Raw genomic sequence first — 16,837 nt, forward strand, 5'->3', positions numbered from 1 at the left:
TTCGCTCCCTCCTCTGTTGCCCTCTGGCGTCTCTGCCTCCGCAAGGCTTGCGAGGTTGTTTGTTGCAGCAGCCCTGCAAGCTCCGTGGGTGAATGGTGCCTCTGGGGCTGGGCAGGGGGTGCATGCCAGGCCCCTGTGGGGCAGTGTGAAGAGGCACCTCTCTTTGGGGCAGCTCAGAGGGAAGGCATTGTGGCTACCCAGAGGTCTCCCAAGGAGAGAGGAGGATGTTTGAAAAAGGGTGAGGGGCTGCCGGCTCTGCAGGCGAGGGGTGGCAGAACAGGGCTGCCTAGCCCCACAGGGGTACCCTGAGTTGCTCTTGCACAGATCTTACTGGGGGGGCGCTTCCCTTGGGGGCATCTGGCTGGACACAGTGAGAACAGAATAGAGGGGGGCCCCCGTTTGGGATCGGCCTGACCCTTTATTTGCCCAACCAACCTTTGAAAAGTCTGCGGAACTGCCGCCACTGCTGCAGGCGCCACAAAAGGCCCGCTCCACATTTCTAAGGACTCGAACCTTTCGCGTGGCGGCACTTTGACTTTGGAACTCCCTGCCACTTGATGCTGAGCCTTCGCTGCGCTCTTTTCAGCGCCTGCTACGAAGGTTTTTGGGTTTAGGCAGGCCTCCTCAGATGCTCAGAAAATCGGTGTCTATGGGCGATCCTGGCTGAGGAAGTCCTGGCTGAGGACGTCGGGAACAGGGGCAAGATGGCGGGGTGGGAGCAGGAATGAGAGTCCAGAAGCCAGGGGTCTGAGGGTCAGGAAGCAGGGAGTCACGAAGCCAGGGGTCCGAGGGTCGAGGAGCAAGGAGTCACGAAGTCAGGGGTCTAAGGGTCAGGAAGCAAGGAGTCACGAAGTCAAGGGTCCGAGGGTCGAGGAGCAAGGAGTCACGAAGCCAGGGGTCCGAGGGTCGAGGAGCAAGGAGTCACGAAGCCAGGGGTCCGAGGGTCAGAAAGCAAGGAGTCACAAAGTCAAGGGTCTGAGGGTCAGGAAGCAAGGAGTCACGAAGCCAGGGGTCCGAGGGTCAGGAAGCAAGGAGTCACAAAGTCAAGGGTCCGAGGGTCGAGAAGCAAGGAGTCACGAAGCCAGGGGTCCGAGGGTCAGGAAGCAAGGAGTCACGAAGCCAGGGGTCCGAGGGTCGAGAAGCAAGGAGTCACGAAGTCAAGGGTCCGAGGGTCGAGGAGCAAGGAGTCATGAAGTCAAGGGTCCGAGGGTCAGGAAGCAAGGAGTTATGAAGTCAAGGGTCCGAGGGTCGAGGAGCAAGGAGCCAAGGTCCGAGAATCAGGAAGCAAGAAGCCAAACGCAGCAAGGCAGGGAACGTGTTGCTGTGGCAAAGAGCCGAAGGGAAATGCTGACCTTATATCCCTTCCCGGCTCTTGCCACCAGGTGCTGTGAGTTACCAATCGGCCTCACCTGTGCGGCTTCACCTTGCCTCTTCAGAACAAACTTAGGAAGGCCCCAGTCCTGCAAAGTCCTACTGATCCCAGGGCCTGGCTCCTGCACGCTCTCCTGACAGTTGGTGCGAGTTTTAACCTGCTTTCAGCCCACACTTATGAGGGACTCGGGTGGCGCTGTGGGTTCGAATCCCCGCAATGACGGGGTGAGCTCCTGTTGCTCAGTCCCTGCTCCTGCCAACCTAGCAGTTCGAAAGCACCTCAAAGTGCAAGTAGATAAATAGGTACCGCTCCGGCGGGAAGGTAAACGGCGTTTCCGTGCGCTGCTCTGGTTTGCCAGAAGCGGCTTAATCCTGCTGGCCACATGACCTGGAAGCTGGACGCCGGCTCCCTCGGCCAGTAAAGTGAGATGAGCGCCACAACCCCAGAGTCGGCCACAACTGGACCTAATGGTCACAGGTCCCTTTACCTTTTTAACTCATAAATTTTACGAAACAAATAAACCGGGCTCTTCCGATGTTCTTCTAAGGTTCAAAGCTGGCATTTGCATTTGCCTGCCCAGGAAACAAAACACTTACAATGGTAGCTTGGTTTAAGAACAGCTTAGTTTATGAATGACTTGGGTTAAGAACGCTGCAAACCCGGAAGTAAGTGTTTTGGTTTGTGAACTTTGCCTTGGAATAAGAACACGTTTCGCTTCCTGTTGATTGTGTTCCATTTCATGCCCTGCAGAGGACCTTAAGGTCCATGAGTATTCATAGTTTAGAGGTCCCGGGCCCTAAGGAAGTCAGACTATCCTCCACCAGGGCCAGGGCCTTCTCAGTGGTGGCTCCGACCTGGTGGAATGCTCTGTCCCATGAGACTAGGGACCTGCAGGATTTAACCTCCTTCTGCAGGGCCTGTAAGACAGAGCTATTCCGCCTGGCCTTTAATTTGAATTCAGCCTGATCTTTTATTTCCCTTCTCTTCCCTCCCCCTCCCCTTTTTATGAAGACTCCCCGCTCTGGGATCCCACGGCTAATTCTACCCTGGTCTCCTCGCTGGCCCAAATAGGACTAATTTAGCCAGCTAGCCCTGGTGATCATCTAATGTTTATTGGATGGATTTCCCCCCAAAATTGATTTTTGAATTCTGATTTTATTGTTATTCATGTTTTATTTTGTATTTTATACTGGTTTTTGTTGCATCGATTGTTTAAATTTGTTGTTAGCCGTCCTGAGCCCGGTTTTCTGAACCGGGAAGGGCGGGGTATAAATAAATTATTATTATTATTATTTGTAAATATTTGTACATTCTGAACAAAATGCTTGTTTAACCTGGAGGTAGGCTGTATGAACTGTGTATTGCTTTGTTGGGTCTCTGGACCGTAATAAAGATTGTTGTTGTTGTAAATTGTGTTCCCCGCTGCTATGGGAAAGCGCGCCTTGGTTGAAGAACGCTTTGGTTTCAGAACGGACTTCCGGAACGGATAAAGTTCATAAACCAAGGTACCGCTGTATATCCACTTCAAACTGCAAAGAACAACCCTGCCTTCTAGTTACAGGTAGGTAGCCGTGTTGGTCTGCCATAGTCAAAATAAAAAAATTCCTTCCAGTAGCACCTTAAAGACCAACTAAGTTAGTTCTTGGTATGAGCTTTCGTGTGCATGCACACTTCTTCAGATACTCTGAAACAGAAGTTGCCAGACCCTTCTATATAGTGAGAAGGTGGGGAGGGGTATTACTCAGAAGGGTGGTGGGAATGGGAGATTGGCAGATAGCTGAGATGAGCCTGTTGACGACTCTTAACGACTGCAATAGGTCTTACAGGAAAAGGCAAGGGGTGAGAAGGTGAAAAATGGCTTAGTCATGTATAATGAGATAAGAATCCAATGTCTTTATTCATACCAGGTCTCTCCATGGTTTTAAGTTTGGTAATGAGTTGCAATTCAGCAGCTTCTCTTTCCAGTCTATTTCTGAAATTCCTTCCTTCAGGTGTTTCTGAAGAAGACGACAACTGAGCACACCTCCCTTTGTCTCGACTGCTTCAAACTCACTTGGACAGGAATCCCCACCCTTGTGCTGAAGACGCTGCCTTGTTTATATCAAAATACACCCACAGGAGAGATTTCCTGGTCTCTTAACTGCTGCCCTTGATCCCAGGAAGGGCAGCTTCAGAGAGGCAGCCTGGAAGATGAAGGACTTCTGACCGTCTTCAGGCCGTTTTGCTCCCTTTAGAAGATAAAACCGGCCTCGAGAAACAGATCTACGCAGCCTTTCAGATCCAGAGACGGCCGCCCTGCCAGGTACGGATTGCGCTGAAAACTCGAACTTGCAGACTTTGCTTTGTCCCTTCAATCTCTTTCTAAAGCTGTGGCAGAATGTTTTTTTCTGTTTCAACGTCTCTAGTCCTGGGCTGAGGGACGCGGGTGGCGCTGTGGGTTAAACCACAGACCCTAGGGCTTGCCAACCAGAAGGTCGGCGGTTCGAATCCCCGCCGGGTGAGCTCCCATTGCTCAGTCCCCTGCTCCAGTTCGAAAGCACGTCAAAGTGCAAGTAGATAAATAGGTACTGCTCTGGCGGGAAGGTAAACGGCGTTTCCGTGCGCTGCTCTGGTTCGCCAGAAGCGGCTTAGTCCTGCTGGCCACACGACCCGGAAGCTGTACACCGGCTCCCTCGGCCAATAAAGTGAGATGAGCGCCGCAACCCCAGAGTCGGTCACAACTGGACCTAATGGTCAGGGGTCCCTTTACCTTTACCTTAGTCCTGGGCTGAAGATGCCAGTCCTTTCTCAAAAACGGTACTTGGGCTGAACTGTTTTGAGGGAGTTTCATTCTTGTGTTTCAGCTAAAACAGGGATCATTGTTGTCTTTCACCGGAGGGGGCAAAACCACAGAATGCGTCCCTCTGTACCCCTCCAATTGGCCCCTGTAACTCTCCTCAAACCCTAATCCTGCCTCTGGTTTCCAAACTTGGGTCCTCTAGTTGTTTTTGGACCACAACTCCCATCATCTGACTGCTGGTCTTGCTAGCTAGGGAAGATAGGAACTGTAGCTGGAGTTTGGGAAACATTGATCTGGTCCAACCCCTCTGAAATACAGGAATCTTTCGCACAATTCAGGGCTCGAACCCACAACCCAGAGATCAGGAATCTCATGCTCTACCAGACTGAGCTATCTGCAATAAAATCCCCTGTTAGGGGGAAAAGAGGACGTAAAGAAATATGATGATAATAATAATAATAATAATAGATCATACAGCAATAATTGCAGGGACGCGGGTGGCGCTGTGGTCTAAACCACAGAGCCTCTTGGGCTTGCCAATCGGAAGGTTGGCGGTTCGAATCCCTGCGACAGAGTGAGCTCCCGTTGCTTGGTCCCAGCTCCTGCCAACCTAGCAGTTCAAAAGCACGCCAGTGCAAGTAGATAAAGAGGTACCACTGCGGTGGGAAAGTAAACAGCGTTTCCGTGCGCTCTGGTTTCCATCACGGTGTACCGTTGCACCAGCAGTTTAGTCCTGCTGGCCACATGACCCGAAAGCTGACTGTGGACTAACGCCGGCTCCCTCGGCCTGAAAGCGAGATGAGTGCCGCAACCGCATAATCGCCTTTGACTGGACTTAACTGTCCAGGGGTCTTTTACCTTACCTTTATATATTACAGTGGTACCTCGGGATACATACGCTTCAGGTTACATACACTTCAGGTTACACACTCTGCTAACTCAGAAATAGTGCTTCAGGTTAAGAACTTTGCTTCAGGATGAGAACAGAAATTGTGCTCCGGCGGCGCGGCAGCAGCAGGAGGCCCCATTAGCTAAAGTGGCGCTTCAGGTTAAGAACAGTTTCAGGTTAAGAACAGACCTCCGGAACGAATTAAGTACTTAACCCAAAGTACCACTGTATTTTATATATGTTGGAAGCCACACAGAGCGGCTGGGGCGACCCGGTCAGATGGGCGGGGTATAAATAGTACACCTTTACAGGAATAATATGAATAATTTTGATTGCAGTGGAAAGCCGTTCCTGCTGGGACCCATGGGGACAGAAGTGTTTCTGACCGTCCTGAGCGGCACCAGCGGGCAGGCGCCCAGGCTGTGCCGTGCTGGCCTGGCGCTGTTTGCTGCGGTCCGGCTCGGATCCCTGGCCCTGGGTGCAAGAACCCTTTGGCGGGACGAGGCAGGGGACCTGCGCTGCGACACCGCTTCCCGGGGCTGCCTCTTGGCCTGTTTCGACGCCGCCTTCCCGGTCTCCCCCTTCAACCTCTTCCTCCTGCAGATGGCCAGTCTCCTGACCCACGGCACGGCCTGCTCTTGCGTTTTCCGCCCGCCCAGCTTCCAGGGAAGGAGTGGCTGGAGGCGGGGCCTGCCCCACGGCAAGAGGCGGCTGCAGCAGCTGCACTGGCTCACCCTCCTGGCCAAAGCAGCCCTGGAAGGGATCTTCCTGGCGGTTTTCCACGGACTCTACGCTCGCTACCCGCCACAACTCCGCTGCCCTCCGTCCGTCTCCTGTCCCGATGGGGTTCTGTGCACCATTGAGCAAGCCAACTGGAAAGACGCGTTCAACCTCTTCGTAGCTGGGGCTTCCTGGGCCTCCGTTGCGCTGTGCCTCCCCGGGCTGTACTCAGCGGCATCCGAAACCTTTCACTGCGCATCGGGCCCAGGGAAGGGTCAACTGGAACGGCCTCTCTTGATGCCAGATGTTTGACACCTCCCAGCCGGCCAGCAGCGGCCACCGACGTCTGAACGAGCGTCTCCACCCCCATCGTTCAGCCCGGACACTGGGGTCCAGCTCCGAGGGCCTCCTGGCGGTTCCCTCCCTGCGAGAAGTGAGGTTACAGGGAACCAGGCAGAGGGCCTTCTCGGTGGTGGCGCCCTCCCTTCAAATGTCAAGGAAACAAACAACTATCTGACTTTAGAAGATATCTGAAGGCAGCCCTGTTTAGGGAAGTTTTTAAATGTTTGATGTTTTATTGTGTTTTTAATATTCAGGAGCCGCCCAGAGTGGTTGGGGAAACCCAGCCAGATGGGCAGGGTACAAATAATAAATTATTATTATCATTATTACATCGCCGGCTCCCTCTGCCAGTAAAGCGAGATGGGCGCCGCAACCCCAGAGTAGGTCACGACTGGACCTAATGGTCAGGGGTACCTTTACGTAATTTTCACAGCTCCAGGTGGCTCTGAGTGAACCCAACCCAATCTGAGATGACCTGGGGCTGCCCTGACCCACTCCAGACTGGATGCTCAGCCTTAGCTGCTATAAGTCATCAAGTCTTCAGCTTTCTCTTCAGGGTCACTTCAAGTTAAGTTTTCTGGGCAGGAGGGCGGCTGCATCTTGTCTTTAATCCTCGTCCATGAGTCCATCTGGCATGAGCCCCAAGGCACCCACCCACCATGTTTATATCTATAATTTGATTCCCTCCCCCTCTTTCTTTTTTCCTTTCTCCTTCTGCGTTGGAACTCCTATTTGGGGACTTCCCTGGCTTTTTTCTGGCCCATGTAGGACCAGTCTGGATAGTTAGCCTTGGTGAAGACTTGACGTTTTCATCCCCAAAAAAGTTTTTGAGTTTCCACTGAAATGAGGCTGCATTTTCATGTTTTCATGTTGTATTTTAATCTTGTTTTTTAGGCTGTATTTCAATCAATTGTTTTTATATTTTGTGTTAGCCACCCGGAGCCCGGTCTTGGCTGAGGAGGGCAGGGTATAAATAAAATTTATTATTATTACTATTATAAAGTGTTGAAGGGCATACAAAAACGCATCTTGAGAAATGTAGGTTTTCCTCAACACCGGCGGTTCAAATCCCTACGACGGGGTGAGCTCCCCTTGCTCAGTTCCAGCTCCTGCCCACCTAGCAGTTCGAAATCACACCAGTGCAAGTAGATAAATAGGTACCGCTCCTGGGGAAAGTAAACGGCGTTTCCATGCGCTGCTCTGGTTCGCCAGAAGCGGCTTAGTCCTGCTGGCCACATGACCCGGAAGCTGTACGCCGGCTCCCTCGGCCAGTAAAGCGAGATGAGCGCCGCAACCCCAGAGTCGGCCATGACTGGACCTAATGGTCAGGGGTCCCTTTACCCTCTACCTTTAAGCTGCCCAGAGTGGCTGGGGAATAAATAATAATGATAACAATAATATCATTATTATTATTCTAGTCCTCCTAGTTACCGGTATTTTATTTTAAAAAAGACACAGCATATATAGAGCCCCACATTTCTATAGGCAGCAGCCCAACTCAGAAATTCTACTATGGTGCAGTCAACACCAGAGGAAAAATCCCAGTGTCATGAGGTGAAATCGGGTTTTCTTGTTGCTCACCACCGCAAGTGTAATTCGGAGAGTGCAAGAGAAATTGTTCAGGAATGCCCCCATCCAAAAGCAATGCAGGCAATATTGTTGGGAAACCCTTTTATTTACACGAGAGACACAACTCTTTCAAAGTCCCCTTACTTCAGAGGAATGAACCGAGAGGAATGGGTGGCCCCGATTCCAGGTCGGCCGTGCTTAACGGGCTTGTAAGTGATGGAGAACTCTCCCAAATAGTGGCCAATCATTTCAGGCTGAAAGAGAAAGGAGGGAAACGAGATTCGTTAGCACTCTGGCAATCTTCCTGGAGGTTGTTTTTCATTTGTGCACATGAACTTTATCTGCAGAAGAATGCGAACGTTCTGCCTGAATTTTTAAAGGCACAATATTTTTTTTGTTCTTAAATAGCACAAGTCACAAGAAACTAATAAATCGAACGAGGAAGAAATAATGTATTCAATATATTTATGAACTGCTTTCTGTGAAAGGACTCAAGACCTATGCAATTGCAAGGTTAGCTTTGTGTCAAGGATGCTGAAAAGAAGAGTAAAACAATCACACCAGAAGAACAGCAAAGTTTGGTGATGGAGGCAGTTAATGCAAAGGGGAACGGCTAGATGGTTGGCAAAATTGCTTTTCTTTACCTGGGGGGGTTTACTAAACTGCTTAGAATGTTTGTGGGTTTGTTTGCTTTTAAAACCATCAAGTGGTGAATGCATTTTGTTAAATGAAAAGAAATGCTGAGACAATTAAATGGGTGACAAATGTGGTCCACGTTAGACCTTAAAAATCCCTATCAGTCTGCATAGTGAGATTTGAGACTCTGTATTGGGAGTCAAGAGTTTGTGTTGCGTTGACACAAAAAGTTGGGCAGTGGCTGGCAATGCAATTTCTACAACCGCGGAATTTCCCAATTTTGCAAATCTGGTAGATGCTGATTTTTTAATAAGAGAACGCTTTTAACCTTAAAGCCATGTTGACATTACTGCCTTATGATTAATTAGGCACCAACTTGCTAAATTTATTTGATTGTTCAGTTTGCAAGCTCTTTTAATTACAATTTCAGAGAGATTCAAGACGTACGACCCTTGTGGTCTCTTCCAACTCTGCAATTCTGGGCCCAATTCAAAGTGCTGGTCTTGACCTACAAAGCCTTATAAACGGTTCAGGACCACAATACCTCATGGACTGCCACTTTCCAGATGAACCTACCCGGACCCCGAGATCATCTTCTGAGGCCTTCCTTCGTGTGCCTCCTCCTCAAAAGGTCCCGAGGGTGGCAACACGAGAGCGGGGCCTTCTCTGCAGTGGCTCCCTGTCTGTGGAACGCTCTCCCCAGGGAAGTTCGCCTGGCGCCTTCATTATACACCTTTAGGTTCCCTTTTAACCAGGCCTTTGGTTGATCTGATTTACATCCTGTGTCCCTATAAAATGTGTTTTTGTTTTGTTGGGGGGGAGGCTATTGGGTTGTTGTTTTAATTTCTATTATGTATTTTGTGGTTTTGTATCTCGATTTTACTCTGTGAAGCGCCCTGAGACCCCTGGGTACAGGGCATTATATAAATTCAATAAATAATACTAAGAAGAAGCTGTTCCTCCCCAGCCACCAGCCCTCCTCACCTTGATTTCCACCTGGTTGAAGGTCTTCCCATTGTACACGCCAACCATGCTTCCCACCATTTCCGGAAGGATAATCATGTCCCGCAGGTGGGTCTTCACCACCTCAGGCTTCTCCATGGGCAGGGCTTCCTTCTTGGCCTTGCGCAGCCGCTTGAGGAGGGAGTGCTGCTTGCGGCGCAGGCCCCGATTCAGCCGCCGGCGCTGGCGGGCGCTGTACAGCTGCATCAGCTGCTCGCTGGGGACGGAAAAGGAAAGGTCAGGCAGAAGTTCAAGGGCAGGCAGAACTTTTTTAAAAAAATGCTTTTTATTGAGTTTTTCACAAACAAAAGTTAATCTTTTACAATCATCATTTTATGTCAATGTAGTGAAAAAAAACCAAGATGAATTTTAACAGGGAGAAATGTAAAGTATTGCACTTGGGCAAAAAAAATGAGAGGCACAAATACAAGATGGGTGACACCTGGCTTGAGAGCAGTACATGTGAAAAGGATCTGGGAGTCTTGGTTGACCACAAACTTGACATGAGCCAACAGTGTGACGCGGCAGCTAAAAAAGCCAATGCAATTCTGGGCTGCATCAATAGGAGAATAGCATCTAGATCAAGGGAAGTAATAGTGCCACTGTATTCTGCTCTGGTCAGACCTCACCTGGAGTACTGTGTCCAGTTCTGGGCACCACAGTTCAAGAAGGACACTGACCAACTGGAACGTGTCCAGAGGAGGGCAACCAAAATGGTCAAAGGCCTGGAAACGATGCCTTATGAGGAACGGCTAAGGGAGCTGGGCATGTTTAGCCTGGAGAAGAGGAGGTTAAGGGGTGATATGATAGCCATGTTCAAATATATAAAAGGATGTCACATAGAGGAGGGAGAAAGGTTGTTTTCTGCTGCTCCAGAGAAGCGGACACGGAGCAATGGATCCAAACTACAAGAAAGAAGATTCCCCCTAAACATTAGGAAGAACTTCCTGACAGTAAGAGCTGTTTGACAGTGGAATTTGCTGCCAAGGAGTGTGGTGGAGTCTCCTTCTTTGGAGGTCTTTAAGCAGAGACTTGACAACCATATGTCAGGAGTGCTCTGATGGTGTTTCCTGCTTGGCAGGGGGTTGGACTCGATGGCCCTTGTGGTCTCTTCCAACTCTATGATTCTATTATCTTATTTACACTGCGTAGTTTCACGCCCAGACTTCCTTTCTTCCCTGCTTCGGTTTTCTTACTTTAAATCTTCTCTTGCAGATTCTTATTTACCTTCTATACGCATCACAGGATTTATGTTAACCCTGCTACAGTTTTTAGACTTCTACAGTTACTTCTTATGTATGCAACAAATTTACCCCACTCTTCTTCAGACTTTGCCCCTTTTTGGTCTCGAATTTTATAAGTCATTTTAGCTAATTCTGTATACTCAAAAAATTTAGCCTGCCACTCCATTACTGTTGGGGTCTCCTGTGATTTCCACTTTTGAGCCACAAGGATCCTAGCTGCTACTGTTGAAATAATTTACAATCCTCCTTTTTTACTTCCTCCCCTATTATCCCTAATAGAAAAGCCTCTGGTTTTTTTCGGGAATGTGTTCTTAAAAAGTTCCTTCAGTTCATTATATATTAAATCCCAAAAGTGGGCAGGCAGAAGTTAAAGGGCGTCAGTGGTCAATCCCAGGTGCGCAGAGGGGGTGGGAATCAGAGCAAGGACAGCAGGGTTCGGAATCAGCCGGGCGCATTTCGCACCTGGGTCCCAACCACTTGCAACTAAGGACTGTTTTCACACACTAATACACCAACTGCAGAATCCTATCCGTTATATTTTAGCTGCACAGTCAGAATGGCTTTCTGGAACGAAAATGTATTTTTCTGTGCGGCCTGAGCAGGAGCGATGAATGCCATTATAGAGTGGTACCTCGGGTTACATACGCTTCAGGTTACAGACTCCGCTAACCTGTTGCTCTGTCCCTGCTCCTGCCAACCTAGCAGTTTGAAAGCACGTCCAAGTGCAAGTAGATAAATAGGTACCACTCTGGCGGGAAGGTGAACGGCGTTTCCGTGCGCTGCTCTGGTTCGCCAGAAGCGGCTTAGTCCTGCTGGCCACATGACCCGGAAGCTGTACGCTGGCTCCCTCGGCCAATAAGGTGAGATGAGCGCCGCAACACCAGAGTTGGTCACGACTGGACCTAATGGTCAGGGGTCCCTTTACCTAGGTTATGGGTGGCAACCTCCACCGCCCACGGCATCATCCGGCTGTGCTGACTGTGGATGGTGGGAGATGTAGTACGAACAGGGGACAGGAAGGGTGTAAACGATGGAAAGGGAAGAGGATTCTCTTACTAGGACATGTCGAGGAGCTGGTCCAGGTCTACACCCCGATAGGTGAACTTCCGGAAGGTACGCTTCTTCTTCTGTTCCACTTCCGCCTGCCCAGGGAGAGAAAACGAAAGGCGCTCACACCAAATACATAAACCCACGTCATTCTGCCCTCATCCAAAACACCTGCAAGTTTCCCCAACCTGGCAAGCCTTGCCAGTTTGAGAGACAGTGTAGGGCAGTGGTTAAAGAGCGTTGGACTGGGAACTGGAAGACCAGGGTTCAAATCCCTCCATGGAGCTCACTGGGTGAACCCGGGCCAGTCACTGACTCTCAGCCGACCTCACAGGTTTGTTGTGGGGATTAAACAAGGAGGGGAAGAAAGTCACAGAGAACGCCTTTGAGGGGGAAAAAGTGGGATATAAAACGAAGCTAATGTCTAAACCGACACGGTTCCTGGCTTGGAAAGAAACTGCTGGCGCTTAAGGCCTCCAAGCACTCTTATCACGCTCAGAGGCAACGGCAGCATTCCTCCCTGCCCCACAAAGACCCCAGACGCAGGAACTGAAATTCAGTTGGCTGGCTTGGTTAGAGTGTGGTGCTGATAATGCCAAGGTTGCGGGTTCAATTCCCATGCGGGTCACCCGCACTGCAGGACGTGGGGTCCCTTCCCACAATTCTATTAAACCCCACAAGACACTCTACTCATGCTCAGAGGCGGTCTTGTACGAACGCCACCAGCACTCAGCCCATATTCTCCGAAGACGGTAGACCTGGACTTTGTGAAAAAAAATTCTGGGGCTTGCTAGAAATCTGCTCCTATTCAGGGACCAAGTTAACATCCCCTCTCGCCCCAATATTTGGAAGGTATCTGTGGCTGCCCGGCTGGTCATTCTGCACATGCGTGGAGGGAAAGGCTTTTAATCTTTGCTGTGATTCCTGCATTAAAGGATCCTCGGTCTTCCAACAGAAGCCGCATGCAAGGCGGGCTTCTTCGTGAGCAGGACCACCGCCATGCAAACATGCGGCAAAAGATTAAGAAATGCACGTTTGGGTTAAAAGTGAGTGCTGGGTCTGAAAAGGTTGGGAGGGTCTGAACTAGATATTCCTTGGGGTCCCTTTTCCAGCACTAGGATTCCTCTCCCCTCCTGCCATATCTGAAAACAGTCCTTTCTCGTGCTGCAGCCTTGCTGGTCACTCTACCCATGCTCAGAAACACAGTTTTTTTTAAGCGCCTCACTTCTGAAGAAAACTGAAAATAAAGGCACTGGAGCTTAAGTCTTGCTGGACATGCTCAGAGACACAATTTCCTTAAGAGTTTCCCCTTGTCTTTTGAGAATACAGCCCCTGCAGCTTAAGCCTTGCTGGACGCTCTACCCATGCTCAGAGACACAGTTTTCCTAAGAGCCTCCCCTTCCCTTCTGAATAAAGCTTTGAGAATACAGGCACTGCAGCTTAAGGCTTGCTGGACGCTCTACCCATGCTCAGAGACACAATTTCCTTAAGGGTTTCCCCTTGTCTTTTGAGAATACAGCCCCTGCAGCTTAAGCCTTGCTGGGCACTCTACCCATGCTCAGAGGAACAGTTTTCCTAAGAGCCTCCCCCTCTCTTCTGAATAAAGCTTTGAGAATACAGGCCCGGGAGCTTAAGCCTTGCTGGACGCTCTGCCCATGCTCAGAGACACAGTTTCCTTAAGGGTCTCCCCTGGTCCTTTGAAGATAGCTTTGAAAATACAGGCCCTGCAGCTTAAGCCTTGCTGGACACTCTGCCCATGCTCAGAGACACAGTTTCCTTAAGGGTCTCTCCTTGTCCTTTGAAAATACAAACCCTGGAGCTTAAGCCTTGCTGGACACTCTACCCATGCTCAGAGGAACAGTTTCCTTAAGAGTCTCCCCCTCCCTTCTGAATAAAGCTTTGAGAATACAGGCACTGCAGCTTAAGCCTTACTGGTCACTCTACCCATGCTCAGAGACACAGTTGTTTTTTTAAGCGCCTCCCTTCTGAAGAAAACTGAAAATAAAGGCACTGGCGCTTAAGCCTTGCTGGACGCTCTGCCCATGCTCAGAGACACAGTTTCCTTAAGGGTCTCTCCTTGTCCTTTGAAAATACAGGCCCAGGAGCTTAAGCCTTGCTGGACACTCTGCCCATGCTCAGAGACACAGTTTCCTTAAGAATCTCCCCCTGTCCTTTGAATATAGCTTTGAGAATACAGGTCCTGCATCTTAAGCCTTGCTGGGCACTCTACCCATGCTCAGAGACACGGTTTTCCTAAGAGCCTCCCCCTCCCTTCTGAATAAAGCTTTGAGCATACAGGCACTGCAGCTTAAGCCTTGCTGGACACTCTGCCCATGCTCAGAGACACAATTTCCTTAAGGGTCTCTCCTTGTCCTTTGAAGATACAAGCCCTGGAGCTTAAGCCTTGCTGGACGCTCTGCCCATGCTCAGAGACACAGTTTCCTTAAGGGTCTCTCCTTGTCCTTTGAGAATACAAGCCCTGGAGCTTAAGCCTTGCTGGACACTCTATCCATGCTCAGAGACACGATTTCCTTAAGGGTCTCTCCTTGTCCTTTGAGAATACAAGCCCGGAAGCTTAAGCCTTGCTGGACACTCTGCCCATGCTCAGAGACACAGTTTCCTTAAGGGTCTCTCCTTGTCCTTTGAAAATACAAGCCCTGGAGCTTAAGCCTTGCTGGACGCTCTGCCCATGCTCAAGAGACCCTATTTCCTTAAGAGTCTCCCCTTGTCCTTTGAAAATACAGGCCCTGCAGCTTAAGCCTTGCTGGACACTCTGCCCATGCTCAGAGACAGTTTTCTTAAGCGTCTCCCCTTGTCCTTTGAGAATACAGGCCCAGGAGCTTAAGCCTTGCTGGACACTCTGCCCATGCTCAGAGACACAGTTTCCTTAAGAATCTCCCCCTGTCCTTTGAATATAGCTTTGAGAATACAGGTCCTGCATCTTAAGCCTTGCTGGGCACTCTACCCATGCTCAGAGACACGGTTTTCCTAAGAGCCTCCCCCTCCCTTCTGAATAAAGCTTTGAGAATACAAGCCCTGGAGCTTAAGCCTTGCTGGACGCTCTGCCCATGCTCAGAGGCACTGTTTCCTTAAGAGCCTCCTCGCCAGGCACTGGAGCTTAAGCCACACGGGATCAGGCGCTGCAGAGACAGCTATGGTCGTGCCGAGGACCCCTTTCCAGGCCTAGGCCTGGGCCACCCCGCCGCTCCATTAGTCTCGCCGCCAGCCGGGCTTCCCACCCCGCTCCCGCCCTCCTGCCCCCGCCGGTATAACCGGGGCCCGACCCCACTCCGCGAACAGCCAAGTCCCGCCGGCCCCCGCCGCCCTCCTCCGGCCGGATGGAGCCGGATTGCGCGCCGCTTCAGAAACTACCCACCATCTTGGCCGCGGTCTCCTCCAGGAAAAGGCCGAGATCCCGCGCGCTTGGCTCCTAGTCTCGCGAGAGCCGGCGGCTTCCGGGCGCAGAACGGAAGGCCTTTCGCGAGAGCAACGCCCACTGCCGGCTTCAAGGGCGCTGGCTTCCGCCCATAGAGCAGGCGGGCGGCTCTGTGCGCACGCGCGATGTTCTTAAAGGAGCCGCCGGCAAAATAAGTCGGGGTTCTGCAACGTGGCGCCCTCCGGGTATTTAAAACTGCTGCTGGGGCTGCAGCCCAGATATGATTACAGTGAAAGGTGGGTAGTAATTCAAATTACTGAAACAATTAATTACTACTTTTAATAATAGCAAACTGGTCTCTGCTGTAGAAAGATTAAATTGTGCAAATTGCTGAATAGGGAGCTGGGCATTTAATTGGATCGATTCATTTAATGGGATGATTGATGTATGGTGGTGGGGAAGAATGATTTTCGTTTGCTTCATTGCTAATCAGGTTTTTGTTTTGTTTTGTTTTTTAAAAAAGGTGAAATTCGTACTTTTTAGCTCATTTTCATTTTCAATTATTTTGCTTCCTGATTTTTAAAGGATGCTTGGATTTAGTCCTTTGCCATGGATTTTCCTTGCATTTTTTCGCAGCTGATTTTTATGTGGTGATACGGAAGGGGGGGCATGTCTTCTTCACCTCCTTCTTCGCTACAATATATCCATTTATTTCCAATTGTCAATGTCAAAAGGGGCTAAAATCTATAAAATTCATAGAACATCAATGTGCCAATTTGCTCAATTTCTCTAGGACCCCATGACACCTCCCCTGTCCTCCATAATCCCTCAAGCAAGGTGTCAAGACCCTAATCCTGTCAAACCACTCTGCCAAGCCTTTCCTCCGGGCAAGGCCAGGTGGCAGACCATGCATACATGGACCATTGTCTTCTCATCAGGTACTCAGGATGTGCTTATCTGCGCATATCTCCAGCTCTGCATATTCCCCCCTCCCTCCTCCCTATGTTAATCCTGTGTGACCCAACCTTTTCTTAATGTATTCATGATGTAATCTAAAGACCAACTAAGTTAGTTCTTGGTATGATCTTTCGTGTGCATGCACACTTCTTCAGATACACTGAAACAGAAGTTGCCAGATCCTTCTATATAGTGAGAAGGTGGGGAGGGGTATTACTCAGAAGGGTGGTGGGAATGGGAGATTGGCAGATAGCTGAGATGAGCCTCTTCTTTATTGGCCGAGGGAGCCGGCGTACAGCTGGTCATGTGGCCAGCAGGACTAAGCCGCTTCTGGCGAACCAGAGCAGCGCACGGAAACACGGTTTACCTTCCCGCTGGAGCGGTACCAGTGTGGTGTAGTGGTTAAGAGCGGTAGTCTCGTAATCTGGGGAACCGGGTTCGATTCCCCGCTCCTCCACATGCAGCTGCTGGGTGACCCTGGGCCAGTCACACTTCTCTGAAGTCTCTCAGCCCCACTCACCTCACAGGGTGTTTGTTGTGGGGGAGGAAGGGAAAGGAGAATGTTAGCTGCTTTGAGACTCCTTAAAAGGAGTGAAAGGCGGGATTATCAAATCCAAACTCTTCTTCTTCTTCTTATCTACTTGCACCCCGAGGTGCTTTCAAACTGCTAGGTTGGCAGGAGCAGGGACCGAGCAACGGGAGCTCACCCCATCATTGCGGGGATTCGAACCGCCAACCTGATCAGCAAGTCCTAGGCTCTGTGGTTTAACCCACAGTGCCACCTGCATCCCTATACATACATGCATATAAAATTTGTGTAGAAAGGGACTCCGGATGCTTTGCGTTGCAGTTTAGAGGTTTTCCTGGTCAAGTGCTTTTATAAACTTTGTTAAAATACACACAC

General features: G+C 50.1%; 2 protein-coding genes across 2 annotated transcripts; one reads left to right on the forward strand and one right to left on the reverse strand.

Moving 5' to 3' along the window:
- Positions 1-5,403: 5,403 nt before the first annotated feature.
- LOC310697180 (gap junction beta-5 protein-like) lies at positions 5,404-6,072 on the forward strand (the record flags this gene model as incomplete). The annotated part of the gene is made up of 1 exon (XM_083483502.1): positions 5,404-6,072. One exon carries the CDS (start codon positions 5,404-5,406, stop codon positions 6,070-6,072), a length of 669 nt encoding a protein of 222 aa, XP_083339628.1.
- Positions 6,073-7,758: 1,686 nt separating this feature from the next.
- RPS15 (ribosomal protein S15) lies at positions 7,759-15,042 on the reverse strand. Its single transcript, XM_083484260.1, has 4 exons — positions 14,977-15,042; positions 11,610-11,695; positions 9,292-9,526; positions 7,759-7,925 (listed from the first exon to the last, which is right to left on the reverse strand). Exons 1-4 carry the CDS (start codon positions 14,977-14,979, stop codon positions 7,812-7,814), a joined length of 438 nt encoding a protein of 145 aa, XP_083340386.1. The 5' UTR covers positions 14,980-15,042; the 3' UTR covers positions 7,759-7,811.
- Positions 15,043-16,837: the final 1,795 nt, after the last annotated feature.

Source organism: Podarcis liolepis (genome assembly GCF_965112155.1).
Source record: "Podarcis liolepis genome assembly, chromosome: 18".
Taxonomy (NCBI): Eukaryota; Metazoa; Chordata; class Lepidosauria; order Squamata; family Lacertidae; genus Podarcis; species Podarcis liolepis.